Source organism: Felis catus, chromosome B3, assembly GCF_018350175.1.
Source record: "Felis catus isolate Fca126 chromosome B3, F.catus_Fca126_mat1.0, whole genome shotgun sequence".
Classification (NCBI taxonomy): Eukaryota; Metazoa; Chordata; class Mammalia; order Carnivora; family Felidae; genus Felis; species Felis catus.
This window is the reverse complement of record NC_058373.1, coordinates 27971150-27994661: the sequence shown is the minus strand read 5'-3', so window position 1 is coordinate 27994661 and position 23512 is coordinate 27971150. Positions and strand designations below refer to the sequence as shown.

Below are 23512 nucleotides of genomic sequence, written 5' to 3'. Positions count from 1 at the left end.
CAGGTGGTTTGGAGACTCCAGGGGGCCTGCAAGTAAGGAAGTAAGTTTAGGAAGTAAGTTCCTAAAGCCTCTTTAGTGAAAAAGTCTCTGAGGGTGTGAAAAGGAGTATTTGTTATTAATTTCCTAGGCCTGCTGTAACAGAATACTACAAATTAGGAAGCTTAAACAACAGAAACGTATTGTCTCACAGTTCTTCAGTCTACAAGTCTGAAATCAAGGTGTCAACTGGGTTGTATCCTTTTGAGGGCTAAGAGAGAAGGGTCTTCCAAGCCTCTCTCCTTGGCTTCTAGATGACATTGTCTCCCTGTGTTTTCACATTGTCTTTCTTCTGTGTATATCTGTGTTCTGTGTTCAAATTTCCTCTTTTTGTGAGGACACTAGTTATACTGGATTAGGGCCCACCCTAATGATTTCATCATTAAAACATTTTTTTTAATGTTCATTTGTTTATTTTGAGAGAGAGAGAGAGAGAGAGTGAGCAAGGAAGGGGCAGAGAGAGGGGGAGAGAGAGAATCCTAAAAGACTCTGCACTGCTAGTGCAGAGCCTGCTGTGGGGCTTGAACCCACAAACAGTGAGATCATGACCTCAGCCTAAATCAAGAGGCATACACACAGACAACTGAGCCACCCAGGTGCCCTCCTGATGGCTTCATCTTAACTTGGTCATCTGCAAAGACCGTTTTTGCAAATAAGGTCACATTCATAGGTACTGGAGATTAGAACTAAAACATCTTTTTGGAGGACAAAGTTCATTGTATAACAGGTCCCATATTTGTTAAGCCAATTTATAATTGCTAAATACTTAATTTTAATTAATTATTCATTGTGTCAGAGCATCTAGGCCTACGATGGGATATTTTAGGGCAGTAGTTGCTATGACCAGGGGAAATTTAGGCAAGACAATAGTTCTGATGGTTAAAATAAGGCATACCTGTTGTCCTATAGATTATATGTAGTAATTTTCCTAAGATTATAGGGGGTACTTTGGTTACATTTAGTGGGATCTCCAGGCATAAATGTAATCTGAGCCCCACTATTGATTAAACTCCCTGGAGGTTTGCCAATTGGTGCATTTTAGCAGATACTAAAGTTAATTCAGAACCTGTAACATATATAAAAATTCTCAACAAGATACTAGCAAATAGAATTCAACAGTACATGAAAAGAATTATTTATTATGATTAAGTGGGATTTATTCCTGGGATGCAAGGCTGGTTATTTCTACACCACATTCCTAAAATAAAGGATAAGAACCATATGATCCTCTCAGTAGATGCAGAAAAAGCATTTGATGAAATACATTCTGGATAAAAACTCTCAACAAAGTAGGGATAGATAAAACAACCTCAACATCATAAAGGCTATATGTGAAAGACCCACAGCTAATATCATCCTCAGTAGGGAGAAAGTGAGAGCCTTTCCCCTACGGTCAGGAACAAGACAAGGATGCCCACTCTCACCTTTACTATTTAACATAGTATTGGAAAACCAAGCAATCAGACAACAAAAGGAAATAAAGGGCATACAGATCAGCAAGTAAGAAGTCAAACTTTCACTATTTGCGGACAACATGATACTCTATGTAGAAAACCTGAAAGACTCCACCAAACAATTGCTAGAGCTAATCCTTGAATTCAGCAAAGTTGTAGGATATAAAATCAACGTGCAGAAATCTGTTGGATTTCTGTACACCGATAATGAAGCAGTAGAGAAAGAAATTAAGGAATCAGTCCCATTTATAATTGCACCAAAACCAATAAGATACCTAGGAATAAACCTAACTAAAGAGGTAAAAGATCTGTGCTCTGAAAACTATAGAAGACTTATGAAAGAATTGAAGAAGATGCAAAGAAATGGAAAAGCATTCCATGCTCATGGATTGGAAGAACAAACATTCTTAAAATATCCATACTACCCAAAACAGTCTGCACATTTAATGCAGTCCCCATGAAAATACCACCAGCATTCTTCACAGAGCTAAAACAAACAACCCAAAAAAATTTGTGTGGAACCACAGAAGACTGGAATAGCCAAAGCAGTTCTGAAAAAGAAAAAAACTGGCGGCATCATGATTCTGGATTTCAAGCTATATTATAAAGCTGTAGTCATCAAGACAGTATGGTACCAGCACAAACACAGACACATAGATCAGTGGAACAGAATAGAAAACCCAGAAATGGACCCACAACTATATTGGTCAACTCATCTTCGACAAAACAGGAAAGAATAGCCGATGGAAAAAAGACCGTCTCTTCAGCAATGGGTGTTGGGAAAACTGGATGGCGAAATGCAGAAGAATGAACCTGGACCACTTTCTTACACCTTACACAAAAATAAACTCAGAAGGGATGAAAGACCTAAATGTGAGACAGGAAATCATCAAAATCCTAGAGGAGAACACAGCAACCTCTTTGAGCTTGACCAGAGCAACTTCTTACTAGATATGTCACCAGAGTCAAGGGAAACAGAAGCAGACGTGAACTACTGGGACTTCATCAAGATAAAAAGCTTCCGCACAGTGAAGGAAGTAATCAACAAAATTAAAAGGCAGCCTAACAGAATGTGAGAAGATATTTGCAAATGACATATCTGATAATGGGTTAGTACCCAAAATCTATAAAGAATTTATCAAACTCAGCACCCAAAAAACAAACAACTCAGTTAAGAAATGGGCAGAAGAATGAATAGACACTTTTCCAAAGAAGACATCCTGATGGCTAACAGATGCATGAAAAGATGCTCAACATCACTCATGTTCAGGGAAATACAAATCAAAACCATGATGAGATATAACCTCACATCTGTCAGAATGGCTAAAATTACCAACACAAGAAACAACAGGTGTTGGCAAGGATACAGAGAAAGGGGAGCCCTCTTGCACTGTTGGTGGGAATGCAAACTGGTGCAGCTACTTTGGAGAACAGTATGGAGGTTCTTCATGAAACTAAAAATAGAACTGCCCTACAATCTAGCAATTGAATATTTGGTATTTACCCAAAGGATACAAAAATAAAGATTCGAAAGGGTACATGCATCCCAGTGTTTATAGCAGCATTATCAACAATAGCCAAACTGTGGAAAGAGCCCAAATGTACGTTGACTGATGAATGGCTAGGGAAGATGGAGTGTGTTTCATCAAGAGAATGAAATCTTGCTATTTGAAACGATGTGGATGGAGCTAGAATGTATTATGCTAAGTGAAATAAGTTAATTAGAGAAAGACAAATACCATATGATTTCATTCATGTGGAATTTAAGAAACGAAACATGAACACATGGGAAGTGGTGGGAAAAAGAGAAGAGAGGGAAACAAACCACAGAGAATCTTAGCTATAGAAACAAACTTAGGGTTGTTGGAGGGAAGTGGGTGGGAGATGTGCTTGATGGGTGATGGGTGTTAAAAGAGAGCCCTTGTTGTGATGAGCACTGGGTGTTGTATGTAAGTGATAAATCACTGAATTCTCCTGAAATCAATATTGCATTGTATGTTAACTAAAATTTAAATTAAAAGCATGAAAAGTAGGTTTACATATTTTTAATAATTTTTTAAAAAGTTTTATTTGAGAGAGAGAGTGTGTGCGCACAAGCAGGGGAGAGGCAGAGAGAGAGAATTCCAAGCAGACTTCATGCTGTCCGTGCAGAGGCGGACATGGGGCTCGACCTCATGAATTGTGAGATCATTGCCTGAGCTGAGATGAAGAGTCAGATGCTTAACTGACTGAGCCACACAGGCGCCCCTAAACATTTTTAAATTAATGGAATGATAATGTTCATTGTAAACAAGTTTAATCAACACAGCCGAGTATGAATAAAAAGAACCCTGTATTATAGAGTCATGAAAGCTCATTTATCTTTTTGTTGTATAAGTTCTTTCAGTAAACTTTGGGGTTCCAGTTGGGTCAAATTGTGGACCTTTGTTTCAATTTAATTTTTTTTTCCTCCTAAGAGCTTCAAGTCAGTATTGTCAGGGCTAGGAGCCTCCCTCATGGCACTGGTTGCTTTATAGGATTTAAGGACCCTGGTGTACACTGGCCTTGAATTAACCCCTTTGCTGTGCCCACTGCTGCCGTGGATGTTTTCTCTACAGACTTGGGGATCAGGATCTTTGTTGTGACAGAGGCGTGGACAATGGAGTGATGGGTGCAGTGGACCAGTACAGGGCCCACAACCCAGAGGGTAATGCTTTGAAACCATTCTCTGCTTTAACCTTGCCTTTTCTTTCTGTGCTAGCCTTTGATTCTCTGTCTTTGTCTCTCTTTCCTCCCCTTCTCCCTTCCCTCTCTCCCTCTCCCTCTCCAAATTTTCTCAGTATTCTGGCATTTTCTGTTTTGTGCAGTAACTCATAGTGATGATCTTCTGAGTTGTTACAGGAAAGATTTGGGGTTCTGGTGACCTGCCTCTTCCTCTACAGAATGCCAGTCAGTCTCCAGGAGGTTGGGGTCTAGATATCTAGTAAGGTTATTTGTGTCTGGTGAGGAGCAAATGGGATGACACATGCGAGCTGGGGCCAAGTCCCCCATGCAGATGCTGGTGTTCCTCTGTCATATAGCAGGTTGGAGGTGGGCTTCTGAGCTTTCACTGATGGCAGAACTGAAGGTTAGAGATGTTCACTGATCTTATGCCTAACTGCTTGTAAAAGATTGAATTTGGAGAATCAGGTTTTCATTCCAGGACACTTCTCTCACACTTGTGCAAAAACCCCAAAATTTTGCAAACCCCTGTTCTTAATTAAAAAACTCAGTAACAATTCTTTCATTATTTAGTTTTTAGCAAAAAGACAGTAACTTGTTAAAAACACAAGTGCCATAGTTATTTGGCCTCTCCTCTCACTTGTCTTACTTTAAAAAAAAAAGTTTTATTCTGTGTGGCCTTAGTTTGTTACATTAAGAGAGGTTGTGGTATCTAAAACACTACCATTGTTACTTGAAAAACAAATAATCCAGTGAAGAAATGGGCAGAAGACATGAATAGACACTTTTCCAAAGAAGACATCCAGATGGCCAGAGACACATGAAAAGATGCTCAGTGTCACTCATCATCAGGGAAATACAAATCAAAACCACACCGAGATACCACCTCACACTGGTCAGAGTCGCTAAAATGAACAACTCAAGAAACAACAGATACTGGTGAGGATGTGGAGAAATGGGAACCTTCTTGCACTGTTTGTGGGAATGCAAACTGGTGCAGCCGCTCTGGAAAACAGTATGGAGGTTCCTCAAAAAATTAAAAATAGAACTACCCTACAACCCAGCAATAGCACTACTAGGAATTTATCAAAGGATACAGGAGTACTGATTCATAGGGGCACATGTACCCCAATGTTTATAGCAGTGCTTTCAACAATAGCCAAATTATGGAAAAAGCCTAAATGCCTATCAACTGATGAATGGATAAAGAAGATGTGGTTAATATATACAATGGAATACTACTTGGCAATGAGAAAGAATGAAATCATGCCATTTGCAGCAGTGTGGATGGAACTGGAAGGTATTATGCTGAGTGAAATAAGTCAGTCAGAGAAAGACAGATATCATGTTTTCACTCATGTGAATCTTGAGAAACTGAACAGAAGACCATGGGGGAAGGGAAGGGGAAAAAAACAGTTACAGAGAGGGAGGGAGGCAAACCATAAGAGACTCTTAAATACAGAGAACAAACTGAGGGTTGATGACGGGGTGGAGGAGAGGGAAAGATGGCTGATGGGCATTGAGGAGGGCCCTTGTTGGGATGAGCACTGGGTGTTGTATGTAAGCGATGAGCCATGGGAATCTACCCCCCAAACCAAGAACACACTGTACATACTGTATGTTAGCCAATTTGACAATAAATTGTATTAAAAAAAACAAAAAAATCTACCATGTTGTTTGGTCAGTTGCATTTACACTGAGTAAAATTATATCTTCTGTGCTAGTGATCCTTAATACTGGCTGAATATTAGAAATACTTAGCAACTTAAAAAAGGTAGTGCCCAGGTCCTGTCCCAGAGCAACTCAACCAGAATCTCAGGTGACAGAACTCAGGCGTGGTATCAAAGATATGTGTGCGCATGTGTATAGAAGTGTGTATATGCATACCCCTCACCCAGTGCTTCTGAGGGCTGAGAACCTCATTCCAGGTTTTTTTCTATGACTTAAGCAAACATTAGAGATGCTATGTGATTTTATATTTGCAGTGTATAAAAATGTACATATTTCAAAAAACATCTGTCTACCCTTTGGCCACCTGTGCCTCTAGCCCCACATTTCCACTGACACTTCACGTTACTTAATTATCCAACAGATCATTGAAGGCTTACTTCTTGGCATGCATTGTTCTAGGTACTTGGGATAACCAAGTACCAGATGAAGAGGGGGAAAAAATCCTGTCTTGGAGCTTATATTTTAGTTTACGAATGATTGCCAATTTGGTGAATGCAATGTAGTATTTTATTGTTTTAGTTTATATTTTTATAAACATGAGTTTGAGTAACTCTTCATAGCATTAGTCATTTGGGATTTCTCCTGTTTGATATCTGATAATTTTCTTACAGAATACGGGAGTTTCCTGAGTACTTGTCACTTGTTGGTTTTAGTTATTTTTAGATACTCCTGTTTGTAATATGATATCTCTTTCACAGATTTATATGTGTATTTCTAATTATGTAGAAAATAATTCATTTAGTATTGGCCTTCTAGGATAGGACAGGTTTAGGTGAGCTGTGTCTTTATTTGCTCTGTAAGGAGTTTCATGACATTTGTTCTTGACTGAAACCTAAATTGTCAGTGGTCTAAAGTCATGGTTTTCAACTTTTGGGTCCCAAAACTCCTGAATTATACTCTGTCAATGGTGGTGGTCCTGTGTAGCAGTGGTTCTCGGTGGAGTAGGGCAATATATAGAGTTAAAAATGATTATTGAATCATGCTCCCATTACACATCCTCCCTTCTTTTGGACACACTTGGGGGTCACTGGATAAAAGCAGTCACATGAAATTCAGTTAGGTGATATCAAAGCTAAGTTTCTGGGGGGCACCTGGCTGGCTCAGTGGGTAGAACACATGACTGTTGATCTTGGGGTCATGAGTTTGAGCCCCAAGTTGGGTGTTGAGATTATTTAAGGAAATTAAAAAAAAAAGACTAAGTTTCTTAGTTGTGAAATGTAGTAAGGAATTGATGGAATATTTTAGAAGACATGCTTCAAAGAAGAGTTTGAATGATATATTGATTTCTTTATTAAAAGGTTGCTGGGCCATTCATTACTTCATAAATCACACTGTACCTTTTATGGTGATGATTCATATAATTTTCTTTTAATCCTCAAATTTTCAGCTAATGTTGAGTATTGTAATGAACTTTCCATTTTTGGGAGGGACATTTGCAAAGAGACTGACAAGTGGATGCTACATTTTGAAAAGGAATTTATAGATATTTTTTTGATTTTTAATTTTTTAGATGATGGAGTTGATACTCAAAGTGGAACAAAGAAAGAAGATCTGAATGACAAAGAGAAAAGAGATGAAGAAGAAACTCCTGCACCTGCATGTAGGGCCAGATCAATCCTAGAGAGCTGGGTATGGGGCAAACAGCCAGGTATGTATTCTGAACTTCTGAGATTCTGGTACTTTGGAAAGTATCAGATGGACCAGATGGACATTTGTTTTTTGGTAGTGGAGTTCTTTTTTTAAAATTTATTTTAGAGAGAGAGTGTGAGGGAGAGGAGCAGAGGGGAAGCGAGAGAGAATCTTAAGCTGGTTTCATGCTCAGCACACAGCCCAACGTGGGACTTGAACCCATGACCCTGGGATCATGGCCTGAGTCGGAATCAAGAGTTGGATGCTAAGCTGACTGAGCCATCCAGATGTCACAGTTATGGAATTCTTTAAAAAATTTTTTTTAATGTTTCTTTATTTTTGAGAGAGAGAGAGAGAGAGACAGAGCGCAAGTGGGGAAGGGGAAGAAAGAGAGGGAGACACAGAATCTGAAGCAGGCTCCGGGCTCTGAGCTGTTAGCACAGAGCCCGATATGGGGCTTGAACTCATGGACTGCAAGATCATGACCTGAACCAAAGTCAGACACTTAACTGACTGAGCCACTCAGGCACCCCCAGTTATGGAACTCTTAAAAATTTAACTTAAAAATTTTTTTATATTATGGTAAATTCTACATAACATACAATTGACTGGTTCAACCACTTTTAAGTATACAATTCAGTGACATTAAACATATTCACAATGTTTTGTAATCATCACCACCATCCATTTACAGAACCTTTTCATATTCCCAAACTGAAGGAAACTTTATACTTATTAAATGGTAACTCATGTTTCTTCCCTACCCTCAGCCCCTGGAAACACAATTCTACTTTCTGTCTTTAGTATTTTGACTAGTTGGTTACCTTGTGTAAGTGGAATCATAAAGTATTTGTCCTTTTATGTCTGGCTTATTTCATTATTTAGCATAATGTCTTCAAGGTTCATCTATGTTGTAGTATGTGTGAGAATTTCCTTCCTTTTAAAGGTTGAATAATAGTCCATTATATGTATAGATCACATTTTGTTTATCCTTTCATCCATGGATGGGCATGTATGTTGCTGCTATCTTTTAGCTGTTGTGAATAATGCTGCTATGAGTGTAAGTATACATAAGTTCTGCTTTCAGTTATTTGTGTATATACCCAGGAATGGAATTGCTGCATCATGTAGTAATTCTGTGTTTAATTTTTTGAGGACCTGGCAGACTTTTCCACAGTGGCTACACCATTTCATTTCCAGCAGCGTATGAGTGATCCTGTTTCTGTGTCCTCACCATCATTTGGTGTTGGCACTTTTTTTTATCATTAGGTGTGTGGTGTGCTATCTCATTATGGTTTTAACTTGCAGAATCCTGTGGCTGTTTACCATCTGTGTATCTTCTTCAGTAGAATACCTATTCATGTTAGATTTTTCTTTTTCTTTCTATCATGGTGTTTTTACACTTCTGTATATATTCCAGATACTAGTCCTTTGTCATATATGGTTTGCAAATAATTTCTCTCAGTTCATAGCTTATCTTTTCACCCTCTCAACAGTGTCTTTAGCGCAGCAAAAGTTTCAAAATTTTGATAAAGTTCAGTATAGATTTTGCTTTCTTTTTCTTCCTCCTCCTCCTCTTCCTTCTCTTCTTTGCCTAGACCTTGAGCCTGAAGATTTTCCTCTGTTTTTTCTCTAAAAGTTTTGTAGTTTTATGTTTTTCATGTATGCTTCTGTTTCATTTGAGTTAAATTTTGTGTGCAGTGTGAGGTTTAAGTCAAGTGGTTTTTATTTTTTATTTTATTATTATTATTTTGCTTATACATAATTGCTCCACCATTTTTTGAAAAGGCTACCTTTTTTCCATTGAATTGGTTTTGCACGTTTGTCAAGAATTATTTGGGTATCCTTGTGTGGTCTATTTCTGGTTTCTCTATTCTGTTCTAATCCATATGTGTATCTCTCTGCCCACAGCATGCTCTTCATTACTATAACTAAGAGTAAGTTTTAAAATCAGATAGACTGGTTCTTCCCACTTTATTATTATTTTTTCATATTGTTCTAGCTGTTCTGGTTCCTTTGCCTTTCCTTACAAATTGTTAGATAACTTTTGGATAATTTAATATCCATGTTTCATTGCTAGTGGATAATTTAATATCCATGTATTCATTGCTAGTATATAGAAATACAATTTATTTCTATATGTTTATCTTGTATCCTGCAACCTTATTACTCTAGGAGGCTTTCTTGAATTTTCTATGTAGACAATCAGTTTTATTTCTCCCTTTCCAATCTATGTGTTTTCTATTACATTTTTTTGCCTTATTGTTCTGGCTAGAACTTCTTTACTATGTTTTATAAAAGTGGTGAGAGCAGCCTTACTTTATTCCTGATCTTAGGGGAAAACATTTAGTCTTTTCATTGTTAACTATAATGTTAGCATAAGTTTTATAGATGCTTTTTATAAAGGTGAAGAAGTTCCTGTCTATTCCAGTTTCCTGAGAGTTTTTATTGTGAATGAGTGTTGAATTTTATCCAATGCTTTTTCTACATTGCTTGATTTGTCATGTGATTTTTTCCCCCCCTTTAGTTTGTTAATATGAAGGATCTGATTTTTGACTATTGAACCAGCTTTGCATTCTTGGAATAAACACCACTTGGTGATGATGTTCTTTTTATTAATTCTAGAATTAAGTTAATTTTACTTACTAATATTTTGTTAAAGATTTTTGTGCCCAAATTCACGAGAACAATATTCTGTAATTTTTTTTTTTTTTGGTACTGTTTTGGGTTTTGATATCATGCTAATACTAGCTTTTTTTTTTTTAAATTTTTTTTTCAACGTTTATTTATTTTTGGGACAGAGAGAGACAGAGCATGAACGGGGGAGGGGCAGAGAGAGAGGGAGACACAGAATCGGAAACAGGCTCCAGGCTCTGAGCCATCAGCCCAGAGCCTGACGCGGGGCTCGAACTCACACACCGCGAGATCGTGACCTGGCTGAAGTCGGACGCTTAACCGACTGCGCCACCCAGGCGCCCCAATACTAGCTTCTTAAAATGTATTGGGAGTATTCCCTTTTCTGTATTACAGAAGAGATTGTTTAGAATCTGTCAATTATGTGTTAATATTTGGTAACATTCTTCAGTGAAGCAATCTGAATCTTGTGATTTCCTTCTTGAGATTCTTAAATTATGAATTCAGTTTTCTTTTTTTTTCTTTTTTTTTCTTTTTTCTTTTTTATATGAAATTTATTGACAAATTGGTTTCCATACAACACCCAGTGCTCATCCCAAAAGGTGCCCTCCTCAATACCTATCACCCACCCTCTCCTCCCTCCCACCCCCCATCAACCCTCAGTTTGTTCTCAGTTTTTAAGAGTCCCTTATGCTTTGGTTCTCTCCCACTCTAACCTGTTTTTTTTTTTTTTCCTTCCCCTCCCCCATGGGTTCCTGTTAGGTTTCTCAGGGTCCACATAAGAGTGAAACCATATGGTGTCTGTCTTTCTCTGTATGGCTTATTTCACTTAGCATCACACTCTCCAGTTCCATCCACGTTGCTACAAAAGGCCATATTTCATTTTTTCTCATTGCCACGTAGAATTCCATTGTGTATATAAACCACAATTTCTTTATCCATTCATCAGTTGATGGACATTTAGGCTCTTTCCGTAATTTGGCTATTGTTGAGAGTGCTGCTATAAACATTGGGGTACAAGTGGCCCTATGCATCAGTACTCCTGTATCCCTTGGGTAAATTCCTAGCAGTGCTATTGCTGGGTCATAGGGTAGGTCTATTTTTAATTTTCTGAGGAACCTCCACACTGCTTTCCAGAGCGGCTGCACCAATTTGCATTCCCACCAACAGTGCAAGAGGGTTCCTGTTTCTCCACATCCTCTCCAGCATCTATAGTCTCCTGATTTGTTCATTTTGGCCACTCTGACTGGCGTGAGGTGATACCTGAGTGTGGTTTTGATTTGTATTTCCCTGATAAGGAGCGACGCTGAACATCTTTTCATGTGCCTGTTGGCCATCCGGATGTCTTCTTTAGAGAAGTGTCTCTTCATGTTTTCTGCCCATTTCTTCACTGGGTTATTTGTTTCTCGGGTGTGGAGTTTGGTGAGCTCTTTATAGATTTTGGATACTAGCCCTTTGTCTGATATGTCATTTGCAAATATCTTTTCCCATTCCGTTGGTTGCCTTTTAGTTTTGTTGGTTGTTTCCTTTGCTGTGCAGAAGCTTTTTATCTTCATAAGGTCCCAGTAATTCACTTTTGCTTTTAATTCCCTTGCCTTTGGGGAGGTGTCGAGTAAGAGATTGCTACGGCTGAGGTCAGAGAGGTCTTTTCCTGCTTTCTCCTCTAAGGTTTTGATGGTTTCCTGTCTCACATTTAGGTCCTTTATCCATTTTGAGTTTATTTTTGTGAATGGTGTGAGAAAGTGGTCTAGTTTCAACCTTCTGCATGTTGCTGTCCAGTTCTCCCAGCACCATTTGTTAAAGAGGCTGTCTTTTTTCCATTGGATGTTCTTTCCTGCTTTGTCAAAGATGAGTTGGCCATATGTTTGTGGGTCTAGTTCTGGGGTTTCTATTCTATTCCATTGGTCTATGTGTCTGTTTTTGTGCCAATACTATGCTGTCTTGATGATGACAGCTTTGTAGTAGAGGCTAAAGTCTGGGATTGTGATGCCTCCTGCTTTGGTCTTCTTCAAAATTCCTTTGGCTATTCGGGGCCTTTTGTGGTTCCATATGAATTTTAGGATTGCTTGTTCTAGTTTCGAGAAGAATGCTGGTGCAATGTTGATTGGGATTGCATTGAGTGTGTAGATAGCTTTGGGTAGTATTGACATTTTGACAATATTTATTTTTCCAATCCATGAGCAGGGAATGTCTTTCCATTTCTTTAAATCTTCTTCAATTTCCTTCATAAGCTTTCTATAGTTTTCAGCATACAGATCCTTTACATCTTTGGTTAGATTTATTCCTAGGTATTTTATGCTTCTTGGTGCAATTGTGAATGGGATCAGTTTCTTTATTTGTCTTTCTGTTGCTTCATTGTTAGTGTATAAGAATGCAACTGATTTCTGTACATTGATTTTGTATCCTGCCACTTTGCTGAATTCCTGTATCAGTTCTAGCAGACTGTTGGTGGAGTCTATCGGATTTTCCATGTATAATATCATGTCATCTGCAAAAAGCGAAAGCTTGACTTCATCTTTGCCAATTTTGATGCCTTTGATTTCCTTTTGTTGTCTGATTGCTGATGCTAGCACTTCCAGCACTATGTTAAACAGCAGCGGTGAGAGTGGGCATCCTTGTCGTGTTCCTGATCTCAGGGAAAAAGCTCTCAGTTTTTCCCCGTTGAGGATGATGTTAGCTGTGGGCTTTTCATAGATGGCTTTTATGATCTTTAAGTATGTTCCTTCTATCCCGACTTTCTCAAGGGTTTTTATTAAGAAAGGGTGCTGGATTTTGTCAAAGGCCTTTTCTGCATCGATTGAAAGGATCATATGGTTCTTCTCTTTTTTTTTGTTAATGTGATGTATCACGTTGATTGATTTGCGAATGTTGAACCAGCCCTGCATCCCAGGAATGAATCCCACTTGATCATGGTGAATAATTCTTTTTATATGCCGTTGAATTCGATTTGATAGTATCTTATTGAGAATTTTTGCATCCATATTCATCAGGGATATTGGCCTGTAGTTCTCTTTTTTTACTGGGTCTCTGCCTGGTTTAGGAATCAGAGTAATACTGGCTTCATAGAATGAGTCTGGAAGTTTTCCTTCCCTTTTATTTCTTGGAATAGCTTGAGAAGGATAGGTATTATCTCTGCTTTAAACGTCTGGTAGAACTCCCCTGGGAAGCCATCTGGTCCTGGACTCTTATTTGTTGGGAGATTTTTGATAACCGATTCAATTTCTTCGCTGGTTATGGGTCTGTTCAAGCTTTCTATTTCCTCCTGATTGAGTTTTGGAAGAGTGTGGGTGTTCAGGAGTTTGTCCATTTCTTCCAGGTTGTCCAATTTGTTGGCATATAATTTTTCATAGTATTCCCTGATAATTGTTTGTATCTCTGAGGGATTGGTTGTAATACTTCCATTTTCATTCATGATTTTATCTATTTGGGTCATTTCCCTTTTCTTTTTGAGAAGCCTGGCTAGAGGTTTGTCAATTTTGTTTATTTTTTCAAAAAACCAACTCTTGGTTTCGTTGATCTGCTCTACAGTTTTTTTAGATTCTATATTGTTTATTTCTGCTCTGATCTTTATTATTTCTCTTCTTCTGCTGGGTTTAGGCTGCCTTTGCTGTTCTGCTTCTTGTTCCTTTAGGTGTGCTGTTAGATTTTGTATTTGGGATTTTTCTTGTTTCTTGAGATAGGCCTGGATTGCAATGTATTTTCCTGTCAGGACTGCCTTCGCTGCGTCCCAAAGCGTTTGGATTGTTGTATTTTCATTTTCGTTTGTTTCCATATATTTTTAAATTTCTTCTCTAATTGCCTGGTTGACCCACTCATTCGTTAGTAGGGTGTTCTTTAACCTCCATGCCTTTGGAGGTTTTCCAGACTTTTTTCTGTGGTTGATTTCAAGCTTCATAGCATTGTGGTCTGAGAGTATGCATGGTATAATTTCAGTTCTTGTAAACTTATGAAGGGCTGTTTTGTGACCCAGTATATGATCTATCTTGGAGAATGTTCCATGTGCACTTGAGAAGAAAGTATATTCTGTTGCTTTGGGATGCAGAGTTCTAAATATATCTGTCAAGTCCATCTGATCCAATGTCTCATTCAGAGCCCTTGTTTCTTTATTGACCGTGTGTCTAGATGATCTGTCCATTTCTGTAAGTGGGGTGTTAAAGTCCCCTGCAATTACCACATTCTTATCGATAAGGTTGCTTATGTTTATGAGTAATTGTTTTATATATTTGGGGGCTCCGGTATTCGGCTTATAGACATTTATAATTGTTAGCTCTTCCTGATGGATAGACCCTGTAACTATTACATAATGTCCTTCTTCGTCTCTTGTTACAGCCTTTAATTTAAAGTCTAGTTTGTCTGATACAAGTATGGCTACTCCAGCTTTCTTTTGGCTTCCAGTCGCATGATAAATAGTTCTCCATCCCCTCACTCTCAATCAAAAGGTGTCCTCAGGTCTAAAATGAGTCTCTTGTAGACAGCAAATAGATGGGTTGTTTTTTTATCCATTCTGATACCCTATGTCTTTTGGTTGGCGCATTTAATCCATTTACATTCAGTGTTATTATAGAAAGATACGGGTTTAGAGTCATTGTGATGTCTGTATGTTTTATGCTTGTAGTGATGTCTCTGGGACTTTGTCTCACAGGGTCCCCCTTAGGATCTCTTGTAGGGCTGGTTTAGTGGTGACAAATTCCTTCAGTTTTTGTTTGTTTGGGAAGACCTTTATCTCTCCTTCTATTCTAAATGACAGACTTGCTGGATAAAGGATTCTCGGCTGCATATTTTTTCTGTCTAGCACCCTGAAAATCTTGTGCCAATTCTTTCTGGCCTGCCAAGTTTCAACATTTATTTATTTTTGGGACAGAGAGAGACAGAGCATGAACGGGAGAGGGGCAGAGAGAGAGGGAGACACAGAATCGGAAACAGGCTCCAGGCTCTGAGCCATCAGCCCAGAGCCTGAGGCGGGGCTCGAACTCACAGACCGCGAGATCGTGACCTGGCTGAAGTCGGACGCTTAACCGACTGCGCCACCCAGGCGCCCCTGGCCTGCCAAGTTTCAAAAGAGAGATCAGTCACGAGTCTTATAGGTCTCCCTTTATATGTGAGGGCATGTTTACCCCTTGCTGCTTTCAGAATTTTCTCTTTATCCTTGTATTTTGCCAGTTTCACTATGATATGTCGTGCAGAAGATCGATTCAAGTTACGTCTGAAGGGAGTTCTCTGTGCCTCTTGGATTTCAATGCCTTTTTCCTTCCCCAGTTCAGGGAAGTTCTTAGCTATTATTTCTTCAAGTACCCCTTCAGCACCTTTCCCTCTCTCTTCCTCCTCTGGGATACCAATTATGCGTATATTATTTCTTTTTAGTGTATCACTTAGTTCTCTAATTTTCCTCTCATACTCCTGGATTTTTTTATCTTTTTCTCAGCTTCCTCTTTTTCCATAACTTTATCTTCTAGTTCACCTATTCTCTCCTCTGCCTCTTCAAGCCGAGCTGTGGTGGTTTCCATTTTGTTATGCATTTCGTTTAAAGCGTTTTTCAGCTCCTCGTGACTGTTCCTTAGTCCCTTGATCTCTGTAGCAAGAGATTCTCTGCTGTCCTGTATACTGTTTTCAAGCCCGGCGATTAATTTTATGACTATTATTCTAAATTCACTTTCTGTTATATTATTTAAATCCTTTTTGATCAGCTCATTAGCTGTTGTTATTTCCTGGAGATTCTTCTGATGGGAATTCTTCCGCTTGGTCATTTTGGATAGTCCCTGGCGTGGTGAGGACCTGCAGGGCACTTCCCCTGTGCTGTGGTGTATAACTGGAGTCGGTGGGCGGGGCCGCAGTCAGACCTGATGTCTGCCCCCAGCCCACCGCTAGGGCCACAGTCAGACTGGTGTGTGCCTTCTCTTCCCCTCTCCTAGGGGTGGGATTCACTGTGGGGTGGCCCGTCTGGACTACTTGCACACTGCCAGGCTTGTGATGCTGGGGATCTGGCGTATTAGCTGGGGTGGGTAGGCAGGGTGCACAGGGGCAGGAGGGGCAGGCTTAGATCGCTTCTCCTTAGGTGATCGTCTTCAGGAGGGGCCCTGTGGCAGCGGGAGGGAGTCAGATCCGCTGCCGGAGGTTTGGCTCCGCAGAAGCACAGAGTTGGGTGTTTGAGCGATGCGAGCAAGTTCCCTGGCAGGAAGTGGTTCTCTTTGGGATTTTGGCTGGGGGATGGGCGAGGGAGATGGCGCTGGCGAGCGCCTTTGTTCCCCACCAAACTGAGCTCTGTTGTCAGGGGGCTCAGCAGCTCTCCCTCCCTTTGTCCTCCAGCCTTCCCGCTTTCCGAGCACAGCTGTTAACTTATGACCTCCCAGACGCTAAGTTGCGCTTGTTGTGGGAACACAGTTCGTCAGGCCCCTCCGCTTTTGCAAGCCAGACTCAGGGGCTCTGCTTGGCCGGCGAGCCGCCCCTCCGCCCCGGCTCCCTCCTGCCAGTCCGTGGAGCGTGCACCGCCTCGCCGCCCTTCCTACCCTCTTCCGTGAGCCTCTCCTCTGCGTTTGGCTCCAGCGACTCCGTTCTGCTAATCCTCTGGCGGTTTTCTGGGTTATTTAGGCAGGTGTAGGTGGAATCTAAGTGATCAGCAGGACGCGCGGTGAGCCCAGCGTCCTCCTAAGCCGCCATCTTGCCGCTTCCTCATGAATTCAGTTTTCTTAATAGTTGTATGGCAGTTTCTTTTTGTTGTAAAAATTTTTTTTAATTTTTAATTTAAATTTAATTTAATTTAATTTTTTTATTATTTTTTAAATGTTTATTTATTTTTGAGAGGCAGAGAGAGACAGAGTGTGTGTGGGAGAGGGGCAGAGAGAGCGGGAGACACAGAATCTGAAGCAGGCTCCAGGCTCTGAGCTGTCAGCACAGAACCCAATGTGGGGCCCGAACTCATGAACCGTGAGATCATGACCTGAGCCGAAGTCGGATGCTCAACTGACAGCCACCCAGGCGCCCCTAAAAAGTTTTTTTTTTTTAATGTTTATTCATTTTTGAGAGAGAGAGTGAGTGAGCATGAGTTGGGGAGCAGCAGAAGGAGAGGGAGACACAGAATCCAAAGCAGGCTCCAGGCTCTGAGCTGTCAGCACAGAGCCCAACGTGGGGCTTGAACCCATGAACTGTGAGATCATGACCTGAGCCAAAGTCAAACCAACTGACCCGCCCAGGTGCCCCAGTTGTATGGCAATTTAAATGATCTGTTTTATATTTGCTGAGTTGGGATAGTTTGTATTTTTTGAGGAGTCTGCCCATTTTGTCTAAGTTGTCTAATTTATATGTGCAGAATTGTTCCCTAATAGCTCCTAATTATCTGTAGAGCCCATTTCTTTCTTTCTTTTTTTTAAGTTTATTTTGGGAGAGTAGGAGTGTGAATGGGGGAGGATCAGAGAAAGAGGGAGCGCGAGAGAGAATCTCAAGCAGGCTCCGTTCTGTCATCGTAGAGCCCGACATGGGGCTTGATCTCATGAACCCTGAGATAATGACCTGAGCCGAAATCAAGAGTTGGATGCTTAACCGACTGAGCCACCCAGGAGCCCTGAGCCAGTTTCTTTCTTGATATTTGTAATTCATGTCTGTTCTCTTTTTGTTTTTTGTCAGTCCTGTTTATGGGTGTGTCAGTTTTTGTGATCTTTTGAAAGAACCAGTTCTCTGTTTTATTGATTTTTCTCTACTGTTTTTTCCATTTTCAATCTTACTGTTTTTGCTCTTAGTTATTTCCATTTTTTTTTTGCTTACTTTTTGATTTATCTTGCTATTTTTTTCCTAAGTTGCTGAGATGGGAGCTTATATTTATTGATTTGAAATTTTCCCACTTTTCTGATGATGTATTTAGTACTGTACATTTCTTTTTTTGTTTGTTTTTTTAAAGTTTATTTATTTATTTTGAGAGAGAGTGAGTAAGCAAACACAAGCAAGGAAGTGGTATAGAGAGAAGGGATAGAGAGAATCCCAAGCAGGCTCTGCAGTGTCAGTGCATAGCCTGATGCGGGGCTTGATCTCATGACCCATCAGATCATGACCTGAGCTGAAATCAAGAGTGGGACACTCAAGCAACTGAACCACCAGGCGCGCCAGTACTGTACATTTCTCTCATGACTGCTTTAATTCCCCCCATGCCCCCCATTTTGCTGTGTTCTATTTACAACTTAAATCAGTATATATATATATATATTTTTAACATTTATTTATTTTTGAGACAGAGAGAGACAGAGCATGAACGGGGGAGGGTCAGAGAGAGAGGGAGACACAGAATCCGAAACAGGCTCCAGGCTCTGAGCAGTCAGCACAGAGCCCGACGCGGGGCTCGAACTCACACACCGCGAGATCGTGACCTGAGCCGAAGTCGGACGCTCAACTGACTGAGTCACCCAGGTGCCCCAAGTCAGTATATTTTTGATATCCCTTCCTCTTTGACCCATGGATTATTTAAGAGTGTGTTGTTTTGTTCCCAGGAGTATGGCAATTTTCCCATTATTTTTCTGTAACTGAATTTTTCTGTTTCTAGTTTGTTTCCATTGTTTTGGAGAACATACTCTGTGATTTCACTTCTTTTAAATTTGTTGAGGTTTGTTTTGTGGCTCAGGATATGACTGTTTTGATATTTGTTGTGAATGATTGTGTATTCTACTATTGGCTGGAGTGTTTGAAACATGTTGATTAGATTGTGTTGGTTGTTCCAATCCAAGATCCTGTGGGTAGATCCAGTGGTGTTGTTGCATTCTTTTGTGTCTTGTTGTGTCAGTTGTTGAGAGAAATGTTGAGGTCTTCAACTGTAAGGGTATGTAAATGTCCTTTTCTCTTTTCAGTTTTTTTTTTTGTTGTTGTTGTTGTTGTTCACATATTTTGTGGTTTGGTGCATACACATTTAGAATTATTATGTTTTAATGGTGGATTGACAATTATCTCATTAAATTTTTTTTTTTTTAAGATCTACCCTATGACCCAGCAATAGCACTGCTAGGAATTTACCCAAGGGATACAGGAGTACTGATGCATAGGGGCACTTGTACCCCAATGTTTATAGCAGCACTCTCAACAATAGCCAAATTATGGAAAGAGTCTAAATGTCCATCAACTGATGAATGGATAAAGAAATTGTGGCAGTCAACAGCAATGAGAAAGAATGAAATATGGCCTTTTGTAGCAACGTGGATGGAACTGGAGAGTGTTATGCTAAGTGAAATAAGCCATACAGAGAAAGACAGATACCATATGGTTTCACTCTTATGTGGATCCTGAGAAACTTAACAGAAGACCATGGGTGAGGGGAAGAAAAAAAAGAAAAAAAGAGGTTAGGGTGGGAGAGAGAGCCAAAGCATAAGAGACTCTTAAAAACTGAGAACAAACTTAGGGTTGATGGGGGGTGGGAGGGAGAGGAGGGTGGGTGATGGGTATTGAGGAGGGCACCTTTTGGGATGAGCACTGGGTGTTGTATGGAAACCAATTTGACAATAAATTTCATATATTGAAAAAAAAATTTTGTTTTTTAATCTTATTTTTGAGGGAGAGGGAGACAGAGTACAAGTGGGGAGGAACAGAGAGAGAGGGAGACACAGAATCCAAAGCAGGCTCCAGGCTCTGAGTTGTCAACACAGAGTCTGATTGGGGGCTTGAAGTCATGAACTGTGAGTTCATGACCTGAGCCTAAGTCAAACACTTTACTGACTGAGCCACCCAGGAACCTCTTCTCATTTTTTAATGTTGCTCTATGTTTCTAGTAATTATCTTTGCTCTGACGTTTATTTGACACTAATATACCCGTTCTTGCTTTCTGTTTGCATGCTTTTTGTTTTTTCTGTCCATGTACTTTTGCCCATTTGAAGTTACTTTCTTGTATATGGCTTATAGTTGGGTTCTGTTATTTAGTCTACTCTGCCAATATCTGTCTTTTAATTGGTGTCTTCATTTAGACTGCATTGAATTTCATGTAATTATTGATAAATTGTAGCTTAAATTAAGACTTCTGTTTTACATTTTCTCTTTGCTCTGTTTTATTCATTTTTGTTTTGTTCATACTGCCTCTCTTGACCATTTTTAGAATTTCATTTTGATTTATCTATAGTGTTTTTGAGTTGATTTTTTTGTGTATCCTTTTTAGTAGTTTGTGTGGTTAATACATTATATATATATAACTAAGGACAGTTTCCTGGTTGTGTCATTTAACCAGTTTGATTGATGTGCAGAAACCTTCCCTTTATCCTTTTCTGTTTATATGATTGCCTTAAATATTTTGTTGCTTGTATTTATAACCACATTTGGTAATACTATAATTTTTGGGTGAAGGTTCAGACATGTTAGAAAAGTCAAGAGATGAAGAAAATACTATTGTATTTACCCATGTATTACTTACAGTGTTCTTCCTTCCTGAGTGCCAAGGTTTTCCTTTTATTGTTTCCATTCTGTTTAGAGAACTTCCGTTAGCCATTCTTTTAGCGTGGGTCTGCTGATGACATATATTCTTAGTTTTCCTTCATCTGAGAATGTTTTATTTTCCTTTCATTCCTGAAGGAGGTTTTTGTTGTATTTAGGATTCTGTGTTAATGATTCCTTTTTTTCCCCCATCACTTTAAAAATATTTTGTTGCTTTCAGCTGGCCTCTGTGGTTTCTGATGAAAAATTTGCTGTTACACGAATTGTTATTCCACCATAGTTAAGGTGTTTTTCTTTGGCTGCTTTTACAATATTTTCTTTGCCTTTAGTTTAATTATGATGTGTCTTAGTGTGGATTTCTTTGGGTACATCCTGTTTGGAATTTGCTCACCTTCTTAGATTTGTAGATATACATCTTGCTGATGTGGGAAGTTTTCAGCTTTACTTCTTAGAATACTTTTTCAATCCCACCCCCTTCTTTAACCACCCGAAGTTCAATGAGAAAAGTGTTAGATCTTTTATTATATTCCCATAGGTCCTGTGGCTGCTCATTTTTTTTCCTTTTTTTAAGATGAGGTATAATATGTATGAGATACATAATAAGTATGAGATATAATGATATATGTAACATCTTAGTTTCAGGTGTACAGTATCTTGATTTGGTATTTACATATATAAGAATGATCACCATAGTAGTCCAGTTACCATAGTCACCATATATAATTAAAAAAATTTCTGTGATGAGAACCTTTAAGATCCACTCTCTTAGCAACTTTCAAACATGTAGTACAGTATTAGCTATAGTCACTGTTGAACACTACACCCACATGACTTACTCATGTTATAACTGAAAATGTGTATCTTTAGATCCCCTTATCTGTTTTGCCTGCTCCCTCAACCACCCTACCCCAGTGACTCAAACAACCACTAATCTGTTCTCTGTATCCTTGAGCTTGGTTTTGTTTGTTTGATTTTGTTTTGTTTTGTTTTGTTTTTACATTCCACATACAAGTGAGATCATCTAGTATTTATCTTTTTATATCTGATTTATTTCACTTAGCATAGTGCCTTCAAAATCCATCTTTTTACGTCGGACTTACTTCACTTAGCATAATACTTTCATAGTCCATCTATGTTGTTACAAATGGCAGTATTTCCTTTTTTATGTCTGAATAATATTACAATGTGTATATACACCATATTTTCTTTACTCCTCTATCCATCAGTGGACATTTAGTTTGTTCCTATTTCTTGGCTATTGTAAATAATGCTGAAAATGGGGGTACATATATCTTTTCAAATTTGTGTTTTTGTTTTCTTCACATGAATACCAAGAAGTGGAATTACTGAATCATATGGTAATTCTGTTTTTGATTTTTTTGAGAAACCTCCTTACTGTTTTCCATAGTAGCTGCACCAATTTACATTCCCAAAAATAGTGTAAGAGTGTTGCCTTTTTTTCTACATCTTAACCAGGACTCATTATTTCTTGTTTTTTTTTTTTTTTTTTTTTTTTTTTTATTCTAGCCATTCTAATAGAGGTGAGGTTATATTGATTTATAGTTGTTATTTACATTTACCTGATAAATGTTGTTGAGTACCTTTTCATATAGCTGTTGTCCATCTGTATGTCTTCTTTGGAAAACTGTGTATTCAAATCCTCTTCTTATTTTTAATTACATTTTTTTTTTTTGCAATTGAGTTGTATGAGTTTTTTAAAATATATTTTGGATATTAACACCTTATCCCTTATCAGATACATCATTTGCAAATATTTTCACCCAGTTGGTAGGTTGCCTTTTCATTTTGTTGATAGTTTCCTTTGCTATGCAGAAGCTTTTTAGTTTGCTATAGTCCCATTTGATTATTTTTGCTTTTGGTGTCAGACGGAAAAAATCATTGCCAAGGTCTGTGTCAGGGAGCTTACCACAAATGTTGAATTCTAGGATTTTTATGGTTTCAGGTCTTACATTCAAGTTTTTTATCCATTTTGAGTTAATTTTTGTGTGAGGTGTAACATAGTGGTCCAGTTTCATTATTTTGTGTGTGCCTGTCCAGTTTACCCAACACCATTTATTGAAGAAACTGTCCTTTCTCCATTGAATATTCTTGGCTCCTTTGTTGTAAATTAATTGACCATTTATTTCTGGGCTCCAATCTGTTCCATTGATCTGTGTGTCTGTTTTTATGTCGATACCATATTGTTTTGATTAGTATAACATAGTAATATAGTTTGAAATTAGGGAGTGTGGTGCCTCTGGCTTTGTTCTTTGTCTCAAGATTGCTTTGGCTATCTGGTCTTTCGTGGTTCCATACAACTATTAGGATCATTCTGTTTCTATGAAAAATGCCATTGAAATTTTGACAGGGATTTTAAATCTGTAGATTGCTTTAAGTACTATGGACATTTTAACAATATTAATTCTTCCAGTTCATGAATATGTTATCTTTCCATTTACTTGTGTCATCTTCAGTTTCTTTCATCTATATCTTCTATTTTTCAGTGTACAGGTCTTTGGCCTCCTTTGTTAAAGTTATTCTTAGGTATTTTATTCTTTTTTTTTTTTTTTTAACTGTTAAGCACTTTATTTATTTATTTATTTATTTATTTATTTATTTATTTATTTATTTTTAATATATGAAATTTATTGTCAAATGGTTTCCATACAACACCCAGTGCTCATCCCAACAGGTGCCCTCCTCAATACCCATCACCCACCCTCTCCTCCCTCCCACCCCCCATCAACCCTCAGTTTGTTCTCAGTTTTTAACAGTCTCTTATGCTTTGGCTCTCTCCCACTCTAACCTCTTTTTATTTATTTATTTATTTTCCTTCCCCTCCCCCATGGGTTTCTGTTAAGTTTCTCAGTATCCACATAAGAGTGAAACCATATGGTGTCTGTCTTTCTCTGTATGGCTTATTTCACTTAGCATCACAC

The 23512-nt window shown here is 38.8% G+C and overlaps 1 protein-coding gene across 7 annotated transcripts in view; it reads left to right on the top strand.

Moving 5' to 3' along the window:
• HERC2 (HECT and RLD domain containing E3 ubiquitin protein ligase 2) overlaps nt 1-23512 on the top strand; it is a 279601-nt gene that overhangs the window by 28436 nt on the left and 227653 nt on the right. For all 7 annotated transcript variants that reach the window (XM_045058960.1, XM_045058959.1, XM_045058962.1 and 4 more), the window contains one exon: nt 7432-7569. In XM_045058960.1, coding sequence (XP_044914895.1) covers nt 7432-7569 — 138 coding nt within the window. The remainder of the gene's footprint in view (nt 1-7431; nt 7570-23512) is intronic.